At 44.5% G+C, this 17,564-nt stretch overlaps 1 protein-coding gene across 1 annotated transcript in view; it reads right to left on the bottom strand.

Annotated features, from left to right (window-relative positions):
• Positions 1-530: 530 nt before the first annotated feature.
• Positions 531-17,564, bottom strand: part of LOC117347901 (EF-hand calcium-binding domain-containing protein 3-like) — a 43,762-nt gene continuing 26,728 nt past the window's right edge. Inside the window, exons 8-9 of the mRNA XM_033919407.1 lie at positions 5,082-5,257; positions 531-1,180 (exon numbers count right to left, since the gene is read on the bottom strand). Coding sequence (XP_033775298.1) covers positions 1,155-1,180; positions 5,082-5,257 — 202 coding nt within the window. The 3' untranslated portion in view covers positions 531-1,154. The remainder of the gene's footprint in view (positions 1,181-5,081; positions 5,258-17,564) is intronic.

The following is a 17,564-nucleotide window of genomic DNA, read 5'->3' as shown; positions in this document are numbered from 1 at the left end:
AATACTCTTCGAGACTTACTGATACGCTGGAAGAAAGATGGGAGGAGGAAGTTAAGAGGTGATAGGCTCAGGAGTATTCTAAGGAAATACTTCTTTACAGAAAGGGTGGTAAATGTGGTAGAAAAAAAAGACTGTGTTTGAATTCAAGAAAGCGTGGGTCAGACATATAAGATCCCTTAGGGAGTGGAGTTGATAGTAGGTGCTGTGGATGGGCCATTTGGCCTTTATCTGCTATCATGTTTCTATGTGGTACTAGCACCTGCAGTGTTTAAAGCTTAAAGCCATTTTCTCCACAAACAAGAATGCACTTGCCTTCCAGCTCCTGTTCCCACACAGCTCTTCAGATGCCCTTTTATCCTACATTGAGAAGCTGAGAGTCTATCAAGCAGTGAATGAAATCTCCTGGTTATACTGGATGCTATAGGCAATGGTGTCAGCATTTTGGTAAGGGGCACTACCAAACCACTCCAATTACCAGCACAAATCTTTATGGACATACAAGGATAAACTGACTGCCCCAAGATGCCCATCCAGTTTTTATTTAAGCAGAAAAAAAGGACATCTATTGATAAAAGATACTAGAGGAGGCTGCAGGATTTAAAATGTTTTTTTTTTGACTCTCATCCATCCCTCAACTGTTGTTTCATTCTCACCCTTTATCCCTATGCTTGCAGATGTTCCCTGCATCTCCAGATATTTCTTTGCTGTACCACTGCATCTTCTAGTGGCTCTGACAACATACTAGCGCCTTCTAACATTTTCACTGCCACCAAAGGTTCACAATAAGGCCTCCTGATGTACCCATGATATCCAGATGTTCCAAAGCACCTCTGTACTTTCTAGGACTCCCATGAGCTCTCAAATCCTCTATAAGATCCCATTCTTCCTTCTGTTCTCACTCATGCTTGCATTCTGATATTTTTACCTTCTCCTCCTCGATCCCAGTGCTACTGTAGCCACACCATATTGCCAAGCACTCATGTCACAGTTGAAAGGAGAGTTAGGGGCCAGCAACTATGGCTGAGCTCTCTGTGGGAGAAGATCTAATAAGTGAGAAGAGACTTTTTGGTGGTTGCTGACTTCCCTCAACAATCAATCTCTTCTAGTAGATTGGCATGGATTTGCAGAATCTCATTCCGGTTAATTATTTTACCTCACTCCTTACTTGGTGTACTTTGACCTGGGGACAAAGGAATAAATAACACTTGCTTAGTACCTAGCTTATACTACCGTGTTTCCTCAAAAATAAGACCTACCCTGAAAATAAACCCTAGCAGGATTTTTGGGGTAGATCTTAATATCAGCCCTACTCCAGAAATAAGCCCTAGTCCTGGGATTCGCCGGCAGTTTCCCTTCCCTCCCTCCCATCCCTTGTGCAGCAGAACCCTTGAGTTAGCACCCCTCCCCCCCGAGCACCTGCCCCTGCCACGCAGCTGAACCCCCATCCTTCCATCCCTCCCATCCGAACCCCGCTGACCACGAGCGAGCCCTATATACGGTACCTCCCTAAACAGTGTCGGGCCGGCAGCACTCTAAACAGGCTGCTTTGGCCTTGTCCACCCGTGAATTCACACTGCTGCATTAATGATGACATCATCAATAACACGGCACAGTGAATTCACAGGCGGACAAGGCCGAAGCAGCCTGTTTAGAGTGCTGCCGGCCCGATGCTGCATAGGGAGGTATGTAGGGCTCGCTCGCAGTCAGTGGGATTCAGATGGGAGGGAGGTAAGGATGGGGGTTCGACTGCACGGCCGGGGGTGGGGGATGCTCGCTCAAGAGTTCTGCTGCACAAGGGATGGGAAGGAGGGAAGGGAAGCTGGGCAAGGGTCCTGCTGCACAAGGGATGGGAGGGAAAGGAGGAAAGATGCTGCACATGTGGGGGAGAGAGAGGAACGAGGAAGAATAGGGGTGAAGGAGAGGAAGGGAGAGATGATCATGTACATACCCTGAAAATAAGACCTAGTGCGTTTTTTGGGCCTAAAATTAAGACACTGTCTTATTTTTGGGGAAACACAGTATGTTCCTAATTTATATTGTTCCGTATTCCAATAATTGCCCAAGCTATCATTAGAAACAATACATTTTCTGAAGTCTAGGTGGGATATTAATGGAGGCAAAATTTCTTTCTTTTACCCTGCTCCCCCTTAGTAACCAGCAATACTCTCCTTTACTCTCCCCCAACCAACTTTGAGATCACCGGATGTCTCTTCTGTGAATTCTGGGGTGTGTGCTATTATTGGAGGAATTTAAATTTGGCTTCTAAGATGAAATTTACAAGGCTTTTGATCCTGAAACACAGGGATGGGCCATTATTAGAGAGAATAAGGTATACAATCATGGCACTGTGCTTTATTAAAATCTGTTATGGTTTTGATAGTCAAATATATTGTGCTTTTCAAAACATCTAAGCTCCACCTGTACTTTGGGAAGATGAACTTAGATCTTACCTGCTAATGTTCTTTCCTTGAAGACTGAGTACCACTGATTCAAAGCTCTTAACCTATAAAGGGTTCCAAGTAGCCCATAATCAGTTGTGGTATGCAGGGTACCTAAGATAGCAGAGCCGGCTGAGGCTGTTAGACATTCCAGCTTTGAAAACCCCCCAGAAAATCCTGAAACTGGTGTTTTCTCCAGAAGCACCAGAGGGAGCTAGAGAGCAGATGGGTCTGAACTGCAATTCACATTGAACTGAAAGTAAATAGTTTTAATCAGGAAGCAGGCAGCTGCAGAGTAGAGAGCTGCATGGGAACGGGGACGACGGGAATCCCGCGGGTTCCCCCTTTGGGTCACGGGAATCCCGTGGGGACGCCCCCTGGGGTCGTGGGGATCCCTTGGGGACGCCCCCTAGGGTCACGGGGATCCCGTGGGGACGCCTCCGAGGGTCGCAGGGTTTCTGCGGGGTTGGATGGCACTCGAGCCGCGAGGCTAGTCTCCTTCTCCTTACCTGCCCTGCCGCAGCACACAGCCGAATGGAAATCTTCCCGATGTCAGCGCTGACGTCAGAGGGAGGGCTTAAGCAAAGCCCTCCCTTCCTCCGAAGTCAGCGCTGAAATCGGGAAGACTTCCGGTCGGCTGAGTGCGGCAGGACAGGTAGGGAGAAGGCAATGGCATACCAAAAGGGGGGGCGGTCCGCCTCAGTTGCAGCCATGGGGGGGAGTGTGCACAGCCCCTTACCTTTGTGGCGCTTCCCCCGACCGACCAACAACAGGCCTGGCCGACAAACCTCCCTGCCTTGTAGCCGCGAATCTAAATTACCTTCTTACAGCAGCTTCAATACTCCAGCTGCTGTAAGAAGGTAATTTAGATTCGCGGCTACAGGGCAGGGAGGTTTGTCCGACCGGGCCTGTTCTGTTGTCGGTCGGGTGGGGAAGTGCCACAAAGGTAAGGGGCAGGGAGGGAGAAAGGGAGGAAAGGTGGAATGGAGAAGAAAAGACGCTTAAGGGAAATAGGTAAAACTGAGGGGAGGGGGAAGGACGCTGAAAGCACTGGGGAAGACAAAGGGGTGGAGAAGGACGCTGAAAGGACATGGGGAAGATGGGAGGGGGGAGAAGGATGCTGAAGACAGAGGGGGGAGAAGGACGCTGAAAGCACATGGGGAAGACAAAGGGGTGGAGAAGGACGCTGAAATCACATGGGGAAGACAAAGGGGTGGGGAAGGACGCTGAAAGCACATGGGGAAGACAAAGGGGTGGAGAAGGACGCTGAAAGCACATGGGGAAGATGGGGGGGAGAAGGATGCTGAAAGGACATGGGGAAGACAGAGGGGGGAGAAGGATGCTGAAAGGACATGGGGAAGACGGGGGGAGAAGGACGCTGAAAGGACATGGGAAGCAAGAGTGGGGAGAAGACGCTGGCAGGGAAGAAGACAGAGATGCCAGACTATGGGGGGGAAGAAGATGGGTGCCAGACTAATTTGGGAGGGGGGAGAAAGGGAGAGGCACAGTAACAGAGCAAATGGAAGACGCAGAGAGAAGAGAGACAGTGGATGGAAGGAATTGAATGAGAACATGAGGAAAGCAGAAACCAGGCAACAAAGGTAGGAAAAAAAAATTCTTTTTTTTTTTTTTGCTTCAGGATAAAGTAGTATATTAGTTGTGTTGATAGAAATGTATAAACATTAGAGGCTCTAGAAGAAACCTATTTACAAAGTATATATTCTTCCCAATTAATATTTCCAAATTAATAAAGTCTTTTTGCTTATTTTTAAATGGGTTTCTACCAGAGCCTTTAATTCAGTAGCATGGACGGAGGGGTTTCCTCGCGGGGACGGGTGGGGACGGAGGGATGTAGCCCCGCTGTCATTGGTCAACAGTTTTCCAGCCAAATGGATAATCCATTCATTCTGCTCATAAGTCTGGAAAGCAGCGAACCACATAAGCCAGTCCAGCCGATAATGATATGCCCTGGCCCCCTGCCTGCCTTTATTGCTCCCTCTTCTGGCCCACCGGCACAAACCGCCACTGCTGCTCCTCTTCTAAGCAGCCTGCTGAGGATCACAGCCGGCTGTAGTGAACCTCGCAGGCCGCTCTCCACCTCGGTAGCACGTTCCCTCTGATGTTACATCTCTTAATAATGGAAATGGAAAGTATGTCTATTTCTGATTGGGATACCAAGAAAGGACGAGTGTTGCTCACACTTTGGCAGCCCTTTTTAAACACATTATCTCCTACAGCAAGAAGTTGTGTTTTGATAAATAGGTATTTATTTTTATTTTTTTTTAACAGTTCTGGGAGAGGGGAGGGAAGTAGGGAGGTTGGTAATATTTTGGTATTATATGGTATGATATTGGCTTGGTATTAACAGGATATTATTACAATGTTTTTATTTAGTTATTACAAGTTATAGTATGATTATATAGTAATGTAACAAAGATGTATTGTTGTAATATTTACATTTGAAAATTAATAAATATGATTAATAATAGCATAAGGGCTATGAATCAGTGGTTCTTGGTCTCCATCAGCTGGCAGGGAAGCAACTTCTAATGACTGGATTGATTTGTAAGACTGAAGAGGAAGAAACATTTTAAGAGAATTATTTAAGATGATATGACGGGCAACATTATTATGAGTTCTTACCAGCTTCATCAGCCTCCAGTCTTTGCTGAAACTTTCGGATCTTTCGCTCAGATATTCCCATGATGTTTGGTAATTCAGTGATGTCAATGAAATGTGATGAATGGACGCTGCCGTAATACAAACTCTTTCTTTTTAGTGTTAGCCTAATGGAGTCTTTGTACTTCTTATAGTAGTAACTAAAAACAAAAAAAGGAATGAAAAATAAACTCTACAGAACTTACTCTCAGAGAGGCTACTTCTAAAATGAAACTACCTCTACTTCAGGAAGCATGTGAAAGCCTGGCTCTTCTCTCCAATCTTTAATACATGTGGTGAATGACTATCTACTCACGCCAGACCTGGATGGGGACCTCAAAAGAGGTTCCTGGAGGAAAGGTCCATAGTCTGCTATTGAGACAGACATGAAGGTAAGTCACTGCTTGCCCTGGATCGATGGCATAGAATGTTGCTACTATTTGGGTTTTTGCCAGCCAGTCCTCCAGCTGCATTGCTACCACTAGGGGGTGGAATATTTTCAGTCGCTAAGGACAGGTATGTTCCCTGGAGTCCTGCAGAACTTGCATGTCCCTCACAATTGAAAAATGTGACAGTAAAACAGCACCCTCTATTGGTGAGACTGTGGGTGGAGGACTCCTGCTCAGCTTAGAGGGAACAGTGAAGTTGTGACTAGAATTGGCAACTGTGAAGATGGACTACCGGGCTAGATGGACCATTGGTCTGACCCAGTAAGGCTATTCTTATGTTCTTATGGACTAGCTTGCTGAACACCCTGTAGCTTAGACCAGATCCTCATATCTTCTTTAACTGTACATATAACTTGCCTTGAGTTTAGCCATCCATCTATTTCTCCCAATTGATTTTGTGCTACCCTTCTTGTCCCTGTCTATACATCTGCACTTACATCCTCAGCTACATAAATAGTATGGCTGCATTTTGATGCATTTTTAAAATGGAATTAATCGCATTATTAATTTTATGATTAAAGGCAGGGGAAGGGGATGGGAGGGAAGAGAGAGAGAGAAAAAAAATGGATCTAGGAATAGAGGGGAGGGAACGAGAGAGAGATGTTAGACAACAGAAGGGGGTGTTCCTTGGGAAGCTGGGCCCTCCATTTTCCCTCTGACCTGTCCCACCCTTGCAAAACAAGAAATTGCATCAGAAGGAGCAGGACAGGTCAGAGGGAAAGACTAGGTGAAGGCCATAGGCAGTCTATGAGTATCACTGCTGCTGGCGCTGCTAGACTGGACTTGATTTTTAACAGGTACACCAGAGAGGAGGAAATTGAGAGTTTTATGGAATAGCAAGGTAAGGCCGGGAGGGAAGTGATAGATGCTAGACTGTGCATGAATGGCAGGGGGGAAATGTTATGCAGTACTCAATCCATTATTAGTTGAAATTAATTGTGACCTTAATTATAATTAACAATCAGCCCTAATAAAAAGATGTTTCATGTTATTCTAGGAAAAGCATTAACATGTCTATGATAAGGATTTTCGACACTTATTATTTACATCTCATTCTTATGTACATTTTAGAAAACAATTGTTCTTCCCCCTCATTGTCTCTCTTTTCTAGAAGCTATGTAGTTCTACCCCTCTACCCTGATGTACCAGTATGTCAGTAAGTCTTATTGTCCATGTTCCCCAGATTTTATTTTTTAATGTAAACTTATTTGTACTCCGCTTAGAAATTTGATAGGCGGAATATCAAATTTTTAATAAAACTTGAAACTTAAACTTGATTTGGTTGATTATATCAGTGTTTCTCAACTTCTTCAAGCCAAGTACCCCCTAAGCCTAATAAATACCAACCAGGTACCCTCGCCCAAGCTCTGCCCCACACCCACCCAAGCTCCGCCCCTGATCCCACCCCCATAAAGCACATTTATTTACCGCAACAGGTGTTATCCAGGGAGAGCAGGCAGATATTCTCTTACATATGGGTGACGTCACCAATGGAGCCCCAGTACGGACCACTTTAAAAGTACATTGCCACTTTAAGTCTTTAGAAAGTTTGCGATAGCCCGAACCATGCATGTGCGAGTGCCTTCCCGCCCGACAGGGCGTGCAGTCCCTCAGTTAAGAAAAGCCAGCTAAGAAGCCAACCTGGGGAAGTGGGTAGGTTGTGAGAATATCTGCCTGCTGTCCCTGGATAACACCTGTTACTGTAAGTAACTGTCCTTTATCCCAGGATAAGCAGGCAGCATATTCTCATGTATGGGTGACCTCCAAGCTAACAGAAATGGGATGGTGGGAGTGCTGGCATTTAGGAAAATAAATTTTGTAATACAGATTAGCCGAAGTGCCCATCCCATCTAGAGAAGGACTCCAGACAGTAGTGAGAAGTGATGGTATGAACTGAGGACCAGGTGGCAGCTTTACAGATTTCCTCAAAAGGAGTAGATCTGAGGAAAGCCACAGAAGCTGCCATCACTCTAATTTTTGTGGGCTGTGACACGACTCTCCAGTGCCAGTCCAGTCTGAGCATAACAGAATGAGATGCAGGCAGCCAGCCAATTGAAAATCGTTCGTTTAGAAACAGGATGCTCCAACTTGTTTGGATCAAAAGAGACAAAAAGTCGGGGAGATATTTGATGTGGCTTTGTCCAATCAATATAATAGGCCAAAGCTTGTTTACAGTCCAAAGTATGCACAGTGGTTTCTCCAGCATGAGAATGCGGCTTAGGAAAAAATACTGGTAGAACAATTGACTGATTGAGATGAAATTCAGTGACAACTTTTGGAAGAAATTTTGGATGTGTACCGCAGAACCATCTTGTCATGATGAAAAACTGTGAAGGGTGGATCTGCTACTAATACTTGTAACTCACTAACCCTCCTGACAGAGGTGAGAGCAATAAGGAAGATCACTTTCCAGGTGAGAAACTTAAGATGAGCTGTAGCCATTGCTTCGAATGGTGGCTTCATCAAGCTGGAAAGTACCACATTAAGATCCCAGACGACAGGAGGAGGCTTGAGAGGTGGTTTGACATTGAAAAGTCCTTTCATGAATCTGGAGACTAAAGGTTGAGCAGTAAGAGGTTTACCCTCAACTGGCGTGTGAAAAGCTGTAATAGCGCTGAGATGGACTCTGACAGATGTAGATTTGAGGCCAGAATCAGACAGATGAAGTAGATAATCCAACACCAAATCCACTGATAATGAAGTTGGATCATGATGATGAAGAAGACACCAGGAAGAGAACCGAGTCCACTTTTGTTGATAACATTGCTGAGTGGCTGGTTTCCTGGATGCATCAAGAATTTGATGAACAGGCTGAGAAAGATGTAAGTGAGATGGATTCAGCCCGAGAGAAACCAAGCTGTCAGGTGTAGTGATTGCAGGTTGGGATGTAGAAGTGATTACTGATTCTGAGTGAGCAGAATAGGAAATACTGGAAAAGGTATGGGCTCCATGGAATTGAGTTGAAGGAGAAGGGAGAACCAATGTTGCCTGGGCCACCGTGGAGCAATGAGAATCATGGTGGCTGCCTCTCGTTTGAGTTTGAACAGAGTTCTCAACATGAGAGGGATTGGAGGGAATGCATATAGAAACAGGCCCATCCAGTCCAGGAGAAAAGTATCTGCTTCCAGGCAAAGAGGAGAGTAAAGCCTGGAGCAAAACTGGGGCAACTGGTGATTGTGAGGAGCCGCAAACAAGTTCACCTGTGGAGTGCCCCATTGAGCAAAGATGGACTGGAGAGTTACAGGGTTGAGAGTCCATTCTTGAGGCTGAAGAATTCTGCTTAGGTTGTCTGCTAGGGAATTCTTCTCCCCTTGAATGTAGACAGCCTTCAAGAATAGATTTTGAGCTGTCGCTCAAGTCCAGATTTTCTGGGCCTCCTGACACAACAGGAGAGAGCCCATGCCTCCTTGCTTGTTTATGCAGTACATTGCTACTTGATTGTCTGCGAAGGAGTAAGACTTGAGGGCAGAGAAGATGATGAAAAGCCTTGAGGGCTTAAAACATTGCTCTGAGTTCCAGGAAATTGATGTGAAATTTCCGTTCCTTGGCAGTCCAAAGACCCCGAGTCTGAAGATCGTCCATATGAGCCCCCCAGGCATAGGGGGATGCATCTGTTGTGATGACCTTGTGATGCAGGGGCAAGTGAAAAAGAAGACCTCTGGATAGATTGGAGGAGGTCATCCACCATTGAAGCGACTGCAGAAGAGATGATGTCACAGATATATGTTGTGAGAGACGATCGGTCGCTTGAGACCACTGAGAAGCAAGTTCCACTGTGGAGTGTGAAGATGTAGCCTTGCCAGTGGTGTTACATGGACAGTCGAGGCCATGTGGCCTAGAAGAACCATCATGTGTCTGGCAAAGATGGATTGAAGAGGAAGTAGTTGCTGACACAGACGGATGAGAGCCTGAAGGTGATCTGGAGGAAGAAACGCTCTCATGAGAGTGGTGTCTAGAATTGCCCCAGTGAACTGCAGATGGTGAGTCGGAATGAGATTTGATTTGGGAAGTTGACTTCAAATCCAAGGACTTGGAGAAAAGAAATGGTCTGAGATGTTGCTTGGACCACTTCCTGAGAGGAGACAGCCTTGATCAACCAGTTGTCCATAGAAACATAGAGTATGACGGCAGAAAAGGGCCGACGGCCCAACAAGTCTGCCCACTCAAGAACCCTCCCTCCTTCCTCCCTCCTTTGGGAATCCATCTTTTAAGCATTCCTCTGGAGCGACCCCACCTGTCTGTCCCATTGTCCATTGAAGTCGAGCGTGGTTCTGGCCTCGATTACCTGATGTGGAAGACCATTCCATCGATCAATTACCCTTTCGGTGAAGAAATACTTCCTTGTGTCCCCATGAAATTTTCCCCCCGAGTTTTAGCGGATGCTCTCTTGTCGCCGTGGGATCCGTAAGACAAAAGATTTCTTCCTCCACATCAATACGGCCCGTGATGTATTTGAATATTTCTAGCATGTCCCCCCTTTCCCTGCACTCTTCGAGAGAATATAAGCGCAGCCTGCTCAAACGTTTTTCATATGGGAGATTTTTTAGTCCTGAGACCATCCTAGTGGCCATTCGCTGAATCGACTCCATTCTTTTCACATCCTTTTGATAATGTGGCCTCCAAAACTGAACACAGTACTCCAGGTGAGGTCTCACCATTGATCTGTACAACGGCAGTAGAACTTCAGGCTTACGACTGATAAAGCTCCTTCTGATGCAGCCCAGCATTTGTCTAGCTTTTGCTGTTGCCTTCTCTACCTGATTCGCAGCTTTCATATCTTCCCGGATGATTACTCCCAAGTCCCGTTCTGCTACAGTTCTGGTTAGGTTTTCACCATTCAGGGTGTTTGTTCTGCATAGATTTCTGCTACCAAGGTGCATAACCTTACATTTTTTAGCATTAAAATTCAATTGCCAAGTACTGGACCATTGTTCTAGTAAAAGTAGGTCCTGCTGTATAGTGCCGGGCATGATTGCGCTATCAGGTTCTGCTGCGCTGCCTACAATGTTGCATAGTTTAGTGTCATCGGCGAATAATATAATTTTAACTCGAAGTCCCTGAGGCAGATCCCTTACAAAGATATTGAATAGTATTGGGCCCTAGACCGAGCCCTGTGGCATTCCACTGGACACTTCTGACGTTTTTGAGGGAATACTGTTTACCATGACCCTTTGAAGTCTACCGCTAAGCTAGTCTTCTACCCATGCAGTCAGTGTTTCTCCTAGGCCCATCGCGTTCATCTTGTTCAGTAACCTACGGTGTGGGATACTATCAAAAGCCTTACTGAAGTCTAAATACACGATGTCCAGGGACTCTCCCTTATCCAGTTTCTTTGTTACCCAGGTAAGGAAAAACTTGAAGGCCGTGTGATTGGAGAGATGCAGCCACCACAATCAGGCACTTCATGAAGACTCCGGGAGAAAATTCAGTCAGTATTTCTCCTAGGCCCATCGCGTTCATCTTGTTCAGTAACCTACGGTGTGGGACACTATCAAAAGCCTTACTGAAGTCTAAATACACGATGTCCAGGGACTCTCCCTTATCCAGTTTCTTTGTTACCCAGGTAAGGAAAGACTTGAAGGCCGTGTGATCGGAGAGATGCAGCCACCACAATCAGGCACTTCATGAAGACTCTGGGTGAAAATGCCAAGCCGAAGGGAAGTACCTTGTACTGGTAATGACATAGGTTGATTTGAAAGCAAAGGCACTTCCTGGAAGTCGGATGATGTGGAATGTGTGTAGGCTTCCTTGAGATCTAGCAAGCATAGCCAGTCATTCTGATTGAGGAGAGGATAAAGCAGAATGAGGGATAACATTTTGAATTTCTCCTTGACTAGAAATTTGTTGAGAGCTCTGAGGTCTTCTTGGGAACTAAGAAGTAATGGGAGTAGAATCCCTTATTCTGCTGATTGAGGGGAACTTCCTCAATGGCATTCAACAGGAGCAGGGATTGAAGGAAGACTGTGCAGACTCGCATGGAGGATGGTCCAGTGGAAGGGTTTGAAAATTGAGAGAGTAACCCTGACAAATGATGTTGAGGATCCACAGGTCTGTTGTTATCAGTTCCCAACGACCTATGAAAAACTGAAGACGGCCTCCGATGGGTTGAGGCAAAGGACGAAAAATGGTGACACTGACTATGCTCTGAAGAAACACATCAAAAAGGCTGTGTGGATTTTGGAGGGGCAGCCTGCTGTTTCTGTTGTTGTTGACATGCTTGTTGTTGTGGCTGCTCCTGGGTTGAGACGGAGCTGGGGTCATAGGCTTTGAAGTAAATCATCTCTGATAGGACGATTGTCTGAAAGGACGAGAAGGTGTAGGTTTTTTCTTAGGTTTTACTAGAGTATCCCACCTAGTCTCATGGACCAATAATTTTTGCGTAGTTTTGTCCAAAGAGGCCCCAAAAAGCTTGTCCCCTAAGCAAGGAGCATTGGTTGACATCAAGCTTCGAAACTCGCAGCCAGGCTAGACGCTGCATGGCCACTGACATGGCCGCAGCATGTGAGGAGAGCTGGAGTAAGTCAGAGATGAAATGCTGAAAAACAGGTAGTTTTCGGTCAGGTAAATATTTATGAAATTTAGCAACTTGGTTGACTAAGTGCTTTAAATAAAAAGAAAAATGAAAAGCATAGTTGCCAGACCGGTTGGCCAGCATAGTGTTCTGGAACAGTCTTTTGCCAAACCTGCACAAGGCAACAAAACAAGGAGAGAAGGGAGGTCCCAACCTAACCTGCAGTAGAAAACCAACCAAGAGCAAACAAAACAAAACTGCAGATCTGTACAAGACGTAGGCAAAATTTATTGTGACAAAATAATTATATGCAAAGGGTTTGCATATAATTATTTTGTCACAATAAATTTCGCTTACATGTTGTACAGATCTGCAGTTTTGTTTTGTTTGCTTTTGCCAAACCTGTCCATAGTCTTCCCTTCTCTGCCAGGAGGTACCAAGGCATAGATGCTAGCCGCTGCAGATTTCTTCAGGGTTGACTCCACCAGTAGCGATTCATGTGGAAGCTGAGATTTGTCAAACCCTGGAATGGGAACCACCCTATAAAATGAATCGAGTTTATGAGGAGCCACAGGGATGGTTAAAGGAGTTTCTAAAATTTTATAAAAAGTCTCTCTTAAGATGTCATGAAGAGGCAGTTTCAGAAACTCCTTGGGCGGCTGGTCATAATCTAAGGCATCTAAAAACTGCTTAGATTTCTTGGAATCAGCTTCAAGTGTGATAGAAAGAGCCTCAGACATTTCCTTTAAAAATCTAGAAAAAGATGACTTGTCAGATTTGTGAGTAGGCTCTTGAGAAGATGGTAAATGAGAATCCTCATCTGAAGAGACCTCATCATCAAATAGGGTTCTTGATCAGAATCACCCCACAGGTCTGAATCTCGGGTTGGTGGAGGTCAGTGCTAAGCGCTGGGTGTTGAGGGCTCGAGATGTTTCATTTTCCTTAAAGCCTTGCCTGATCTGACTGACACCGTCTCGGGAGATGTCTGAGAAGAAGAGCGGTGCCAGATCGTCCCTGATACCGGTTCCTTAACTAGGTGAGACGGTACCCATCTAGATTCTTGAAAAGTCAGTGCCATTGTTGAGGACTCAGACCTGGCGGAGCCAGCGTCACCATAACGGGAAAGAGACATTGTAACTGCTCCCGTAACTTCTCATGCAGCAATTCTTTAATCTGCTGTTTAAGGGAATGCACCAGTACCGCTGGCTTTTTTGCTGGTACCGTCGATGCAGCTCTGCGCTCCAGCGATGAGGAGGCCGATGTCGAGGCACTCACCAAAATCGGAGCCGAGCGTTTTTTGGGTCTCCTCAAGTTCGACAGGACTTGGCTCACTGCCGATTTGAACTGAGGTCCAGAAAGGGTGGAGTAGGCTTCTTAGCCGGCTTACCTATTATGAGTTGCGACACTGGAGCCAACTTTGGGGGATCCACTCTCAGTGTCGTCTTGGTCGGTGTGGTCTTGGGCGGTGTGGACGGTGTTGGAGATGAACTGGGCTCCGTGTCCACTGTGGTGCCGAACAGTTGTCTTTGCTGAAGAAGCTTTCACCAAGTGCACCATCTCTCACTCACACACTCATACCCAACAATTCTCCCTTTCTATTTCCTCCCTTCTGTGTCCTATGTTCATGCCCCTTCCCTTCCTTCTGAGTCGAGTTCATGCCCCTTCCCCCTCCCTGTCTTTCAGCTTTGTCCCAAAATTAAGTTGCACACTGGGGGTCCCTGCCTACCCCGCCTGGCAGCACTCCCCTCTCCCGAAGCCAACCTGTCTACAGAAACCACAGGCTCCACCGGGGTTCCCTGCTGAAGCCGCTACCAGGGATCCCTCTATGCCTGCCTTGTCTGCCCGACTACCGCACCACCCACAACCATTGAAGCTGCCAGGCCACGTCTCCCCTACAAGCGTCCCACATCCCCCCAAGGGTACGAGTTCCACATGTTGCTTCATGGTTTCCTTCCTTTGTTATTATTTAACTTTTTGTAAAGCACATTGAACTTTAAGGTTCGAAATTTGACTCCAACCAATAGCTTCCCTGTAATCTTCTGGAAATGACCAGAATCTCTTCCTTTTGTAAACCACCTAGAACCACAAGGTATTGACGGAATAAAAGAAACTAATGTAATGTAATGTATTATATATTATGCTGAGATCATATTATATGTTGTTTGAATGATCTTCCATGCTATTATGGTATCCTTTCAATTGTACAATGTTTATCATATTTCTGTTATATGGTGTTCTACAGTGCCATTAAATGTGTATTTATGTTACTGTTTCACATTAGTCCTATACTAGGTTTCAATTTGGCAAACTGAGTGCTCTCCAACCCTTCCGTAAACATCTGATAACCTGGCTTTTCTCAAAAATTTAATCACTCCCTCCTCATCTGACATCCTAGCTCTCTAACACTCTTCTTTCCTCCGATCTTCATCTAACCCTTTCCCTGGAGTTCCTTTCTCATTACAATCCCTGTAAACCGTGCCGAGCTCTATGACCATGGAGATGGCGCGGTATACAAACCTAAGGTTTAGTTTAGTTTAGTTTGGCTGCCCATAACAACAAGGATCAAGTTTAAATCAGGCATCACTGCCTTTAAGATCAGTGAGAGGGACTGGCCCCCAACTACCTGAGTTGGCCGTCTTACTCCAGGGTGCCTCCAACAGATATTCCACCAGAAATCTTTTCCATTTAAAATTCCCAGCATGCAACAATATAAAGTACACCAGGTAAATTACCTTATCAATCCAATATCAATTAGCAAATTGCTGTAACCAACTACCATTTACACTACAATCTGGTGACCACTACCTCAGGTTCAGAAAACTTTTTAAAACATTTCTATACCAAAATAGGGAGCCAACTCTGAAGTAACTGAAATGGAAACTATAAAAGACCATTCTTAAACTGACTAATGCAACTACTGGGACAAAACAAAGAGCCAACAATGACCTATCTGTAATTGTAACTACGGTATGTATTTGAAACTAAGACCTAACTGTATTAATAGTTGTACTGATTTACCTGTACTAGCAACCCTACTGAATGTCAACGTCAATCTGTCCATTGTAACTTCCTGGGTAACTGACCCAACTCTTGTAATGTAATCTGACCTTGAACTGAATAGTTAAAGGCGAAATAGAAAACCTGATTAACATATCCAGTTTTACCTCATTGATTACATTTATGCTTGGTCATTTTACCACTGTAATGCTGTTAACAAAATTCTAAGGGCCCAATATTCAAAATGATTTAAATGCCAAGGCTATCTGGCCATTTTCAGCGGCACTTAATCAGATAGTGCTGCTAAAAATGCGAGGTTAGCGCCCAAGCCAAAATGGCTATTTTGGGGGAGTTCCAGGGGGCAGAGTCTGGACTTATCCGGTTAATATTAACTGCGTAAAAAGATCCACATAAAAGGCAGTCCTTTATGCAGTTCTCTATAGTCAGTTAATTGCCAAATATTGCACTTAAATAGTTATTATGTATGTTTTATATGGAAACCGCTTAGGTTTAAGCGGTCTAGAAATTAAAAAATAAATAAATATATTGCATCCCCAAGCCTTTCTGTCTTCCCTTCTCTTCACTTGCCAGCATACTCACCCAACTTCCCCCCCCCCAAAGCAAGATTCGAGGAAAGACCCCCCCCTACCCCTCCACCCCAGCAGTCCCATTCTATTTTAGGCAATTACATCTTTGAAAATAAACGTGCCCTCCCTCAATATTATTGTTTCCCCATCATTTGACCCCCATGATCACACTTTCAACCCAACATATCAAACTGGAACCAAGCATAACTGAAGCCAGCTATCTAAGTTGTACCAAAATCTCAAAATGCTTTAGGTTGTCATCAGTGTCGTTCTTGCACAGGCAAGTTGTAATCACTTTACTATGTGCTTTCGAATACCATGGGCTTTGTCTATGCAGATGACCCTTCCTTAAGACACTCTGCCATTTAGATACATTAGCTAAGTGCAGGGGTATTTTTTCCCCATATTTTTTGTCAGCCCACCAGCTGGAGTGTAGAGTCTGAATGGCTGTTTTTGTAATGGATATTTGATCTGCTTGAATTTTGCTTGTAGCTCTTGCTGCAGTTTTAATGTTAGGGGTGGAAGGTTTGAAAACATCTCTGTATTAAAGGAGTCCCATGTAACCTGTCCAAATTTGCAGGCCTTGGCGGTAATGTTCTCCTTTATTTGTATTTGTATTTATTTATTTATACCCCACCTTTTCCAAGGTGGGTCACAATAAAGTACATACACAAACAAAATCATATACATTACAACAAACAGAACATCATCAATAAAGCATAATAATAATGTAAAGCCTCCTAAAATTACAAAGAAGCTACCAGCGCCTCACATCAAAAAACTATAGATCAAGTCCCATATTTCATCTTACAGAAGAGGTGTTTCTTCAACATTTTCTTAAAACTACTCAAACTTGTTTGCTTATTCCACTCCCGAGGACCCACACACGAAAACATGCTAGCTTTACTATATAGCTATGAAAATATGCAATAATGTCTTTTGGGGTATTGGGTTTGAGTCCCCCTAAAGATTTGTAGGCTCATTCAGTTGTAACATTGAGAAACTCCCTGCTTGTTTGCTCTTGTTAAGGAATGGCTTTTGAAAATGTCCTTACAACTTCAATGCAGTCTATATATTCTGTCACTTATAGAATTTCCCAGAAGTGAAGGTTGCGTCTATAACTTCTTTCTTCAAAATCTTCTACCTCTCAAGTATCTTGGTTTAGTGCTTCAATATGTCAGCATATCATTGCTCAAGAGTCATAACTGTGCTGTTTGCTCTTCCAGTTGAGTTTCAGATTCCTCCATGCAATGGCCTAAATCAAAAGATTAGGTTTTTATCTTTGCTAATCTCCTTTCTTGTAAATCCACACTATATGTCAACAATTTTGAGAAGAAATTTGTTTATACATCACAGCATTTTGAGAACATGTGGATCTGGAAGTGTTTCACTGATGACATCTTCCTTCTGTGGACTGCCTGCCTGGATTCTCTTCATCAATTTGTGCATTGGCTAAACACGTGTGATCCCAATCTGCAGTTTACATTGACAGTGGATTCACATACCATTTTATTTTTGTACATTTCGATCCCTTTGGAAATGGGGGGTTTTGCTACCTCACTGTATCGTAAGGACACGGATCGAAACAATTTGCTGTTTAATAGCTACCATCCTAAACATTTAAAGAACAACTTGCCGGTAGGGCATTTCTTACGGCTGTGCTGATTATGCTCTACTGTAGATGACTTCAAGCTACAGGCGAATGACCGAGGATAACCTATAGGCATCATCATGCGGGCTTATAAGCGGGCTTTGTATGCTCAAAAAGAACATTTGCTATTGAAAAACAAGGAGCTACAGTCATCTTCAATGGTAGGTGTATTACCTTATTCATTTAGGGCTTTTCAGATTAAAAATATCATTCAAAAGTACTGGTTCATATTAATAATAATAACAATTTATATACCGCAGGACCGTGAAGTTC

Source organism: Geotrypetes seraphini, chromosome 13 (genome assembly GCF_902459505.1).
Source record: "Geotrypetes seraphini chromosome 13, aGeoSer1.1, whole genome shotgun sequence".
Lineage (NCBI taxonomy): Eukaryota > Metazoa > Chordata > Amphibia > Gymnophiona > Dermophiidae > Geotrypetes > Geotrypetes seraphini.
This window is presented reverse-complemented; position numbering and strand designations above follow the sequence as displayed.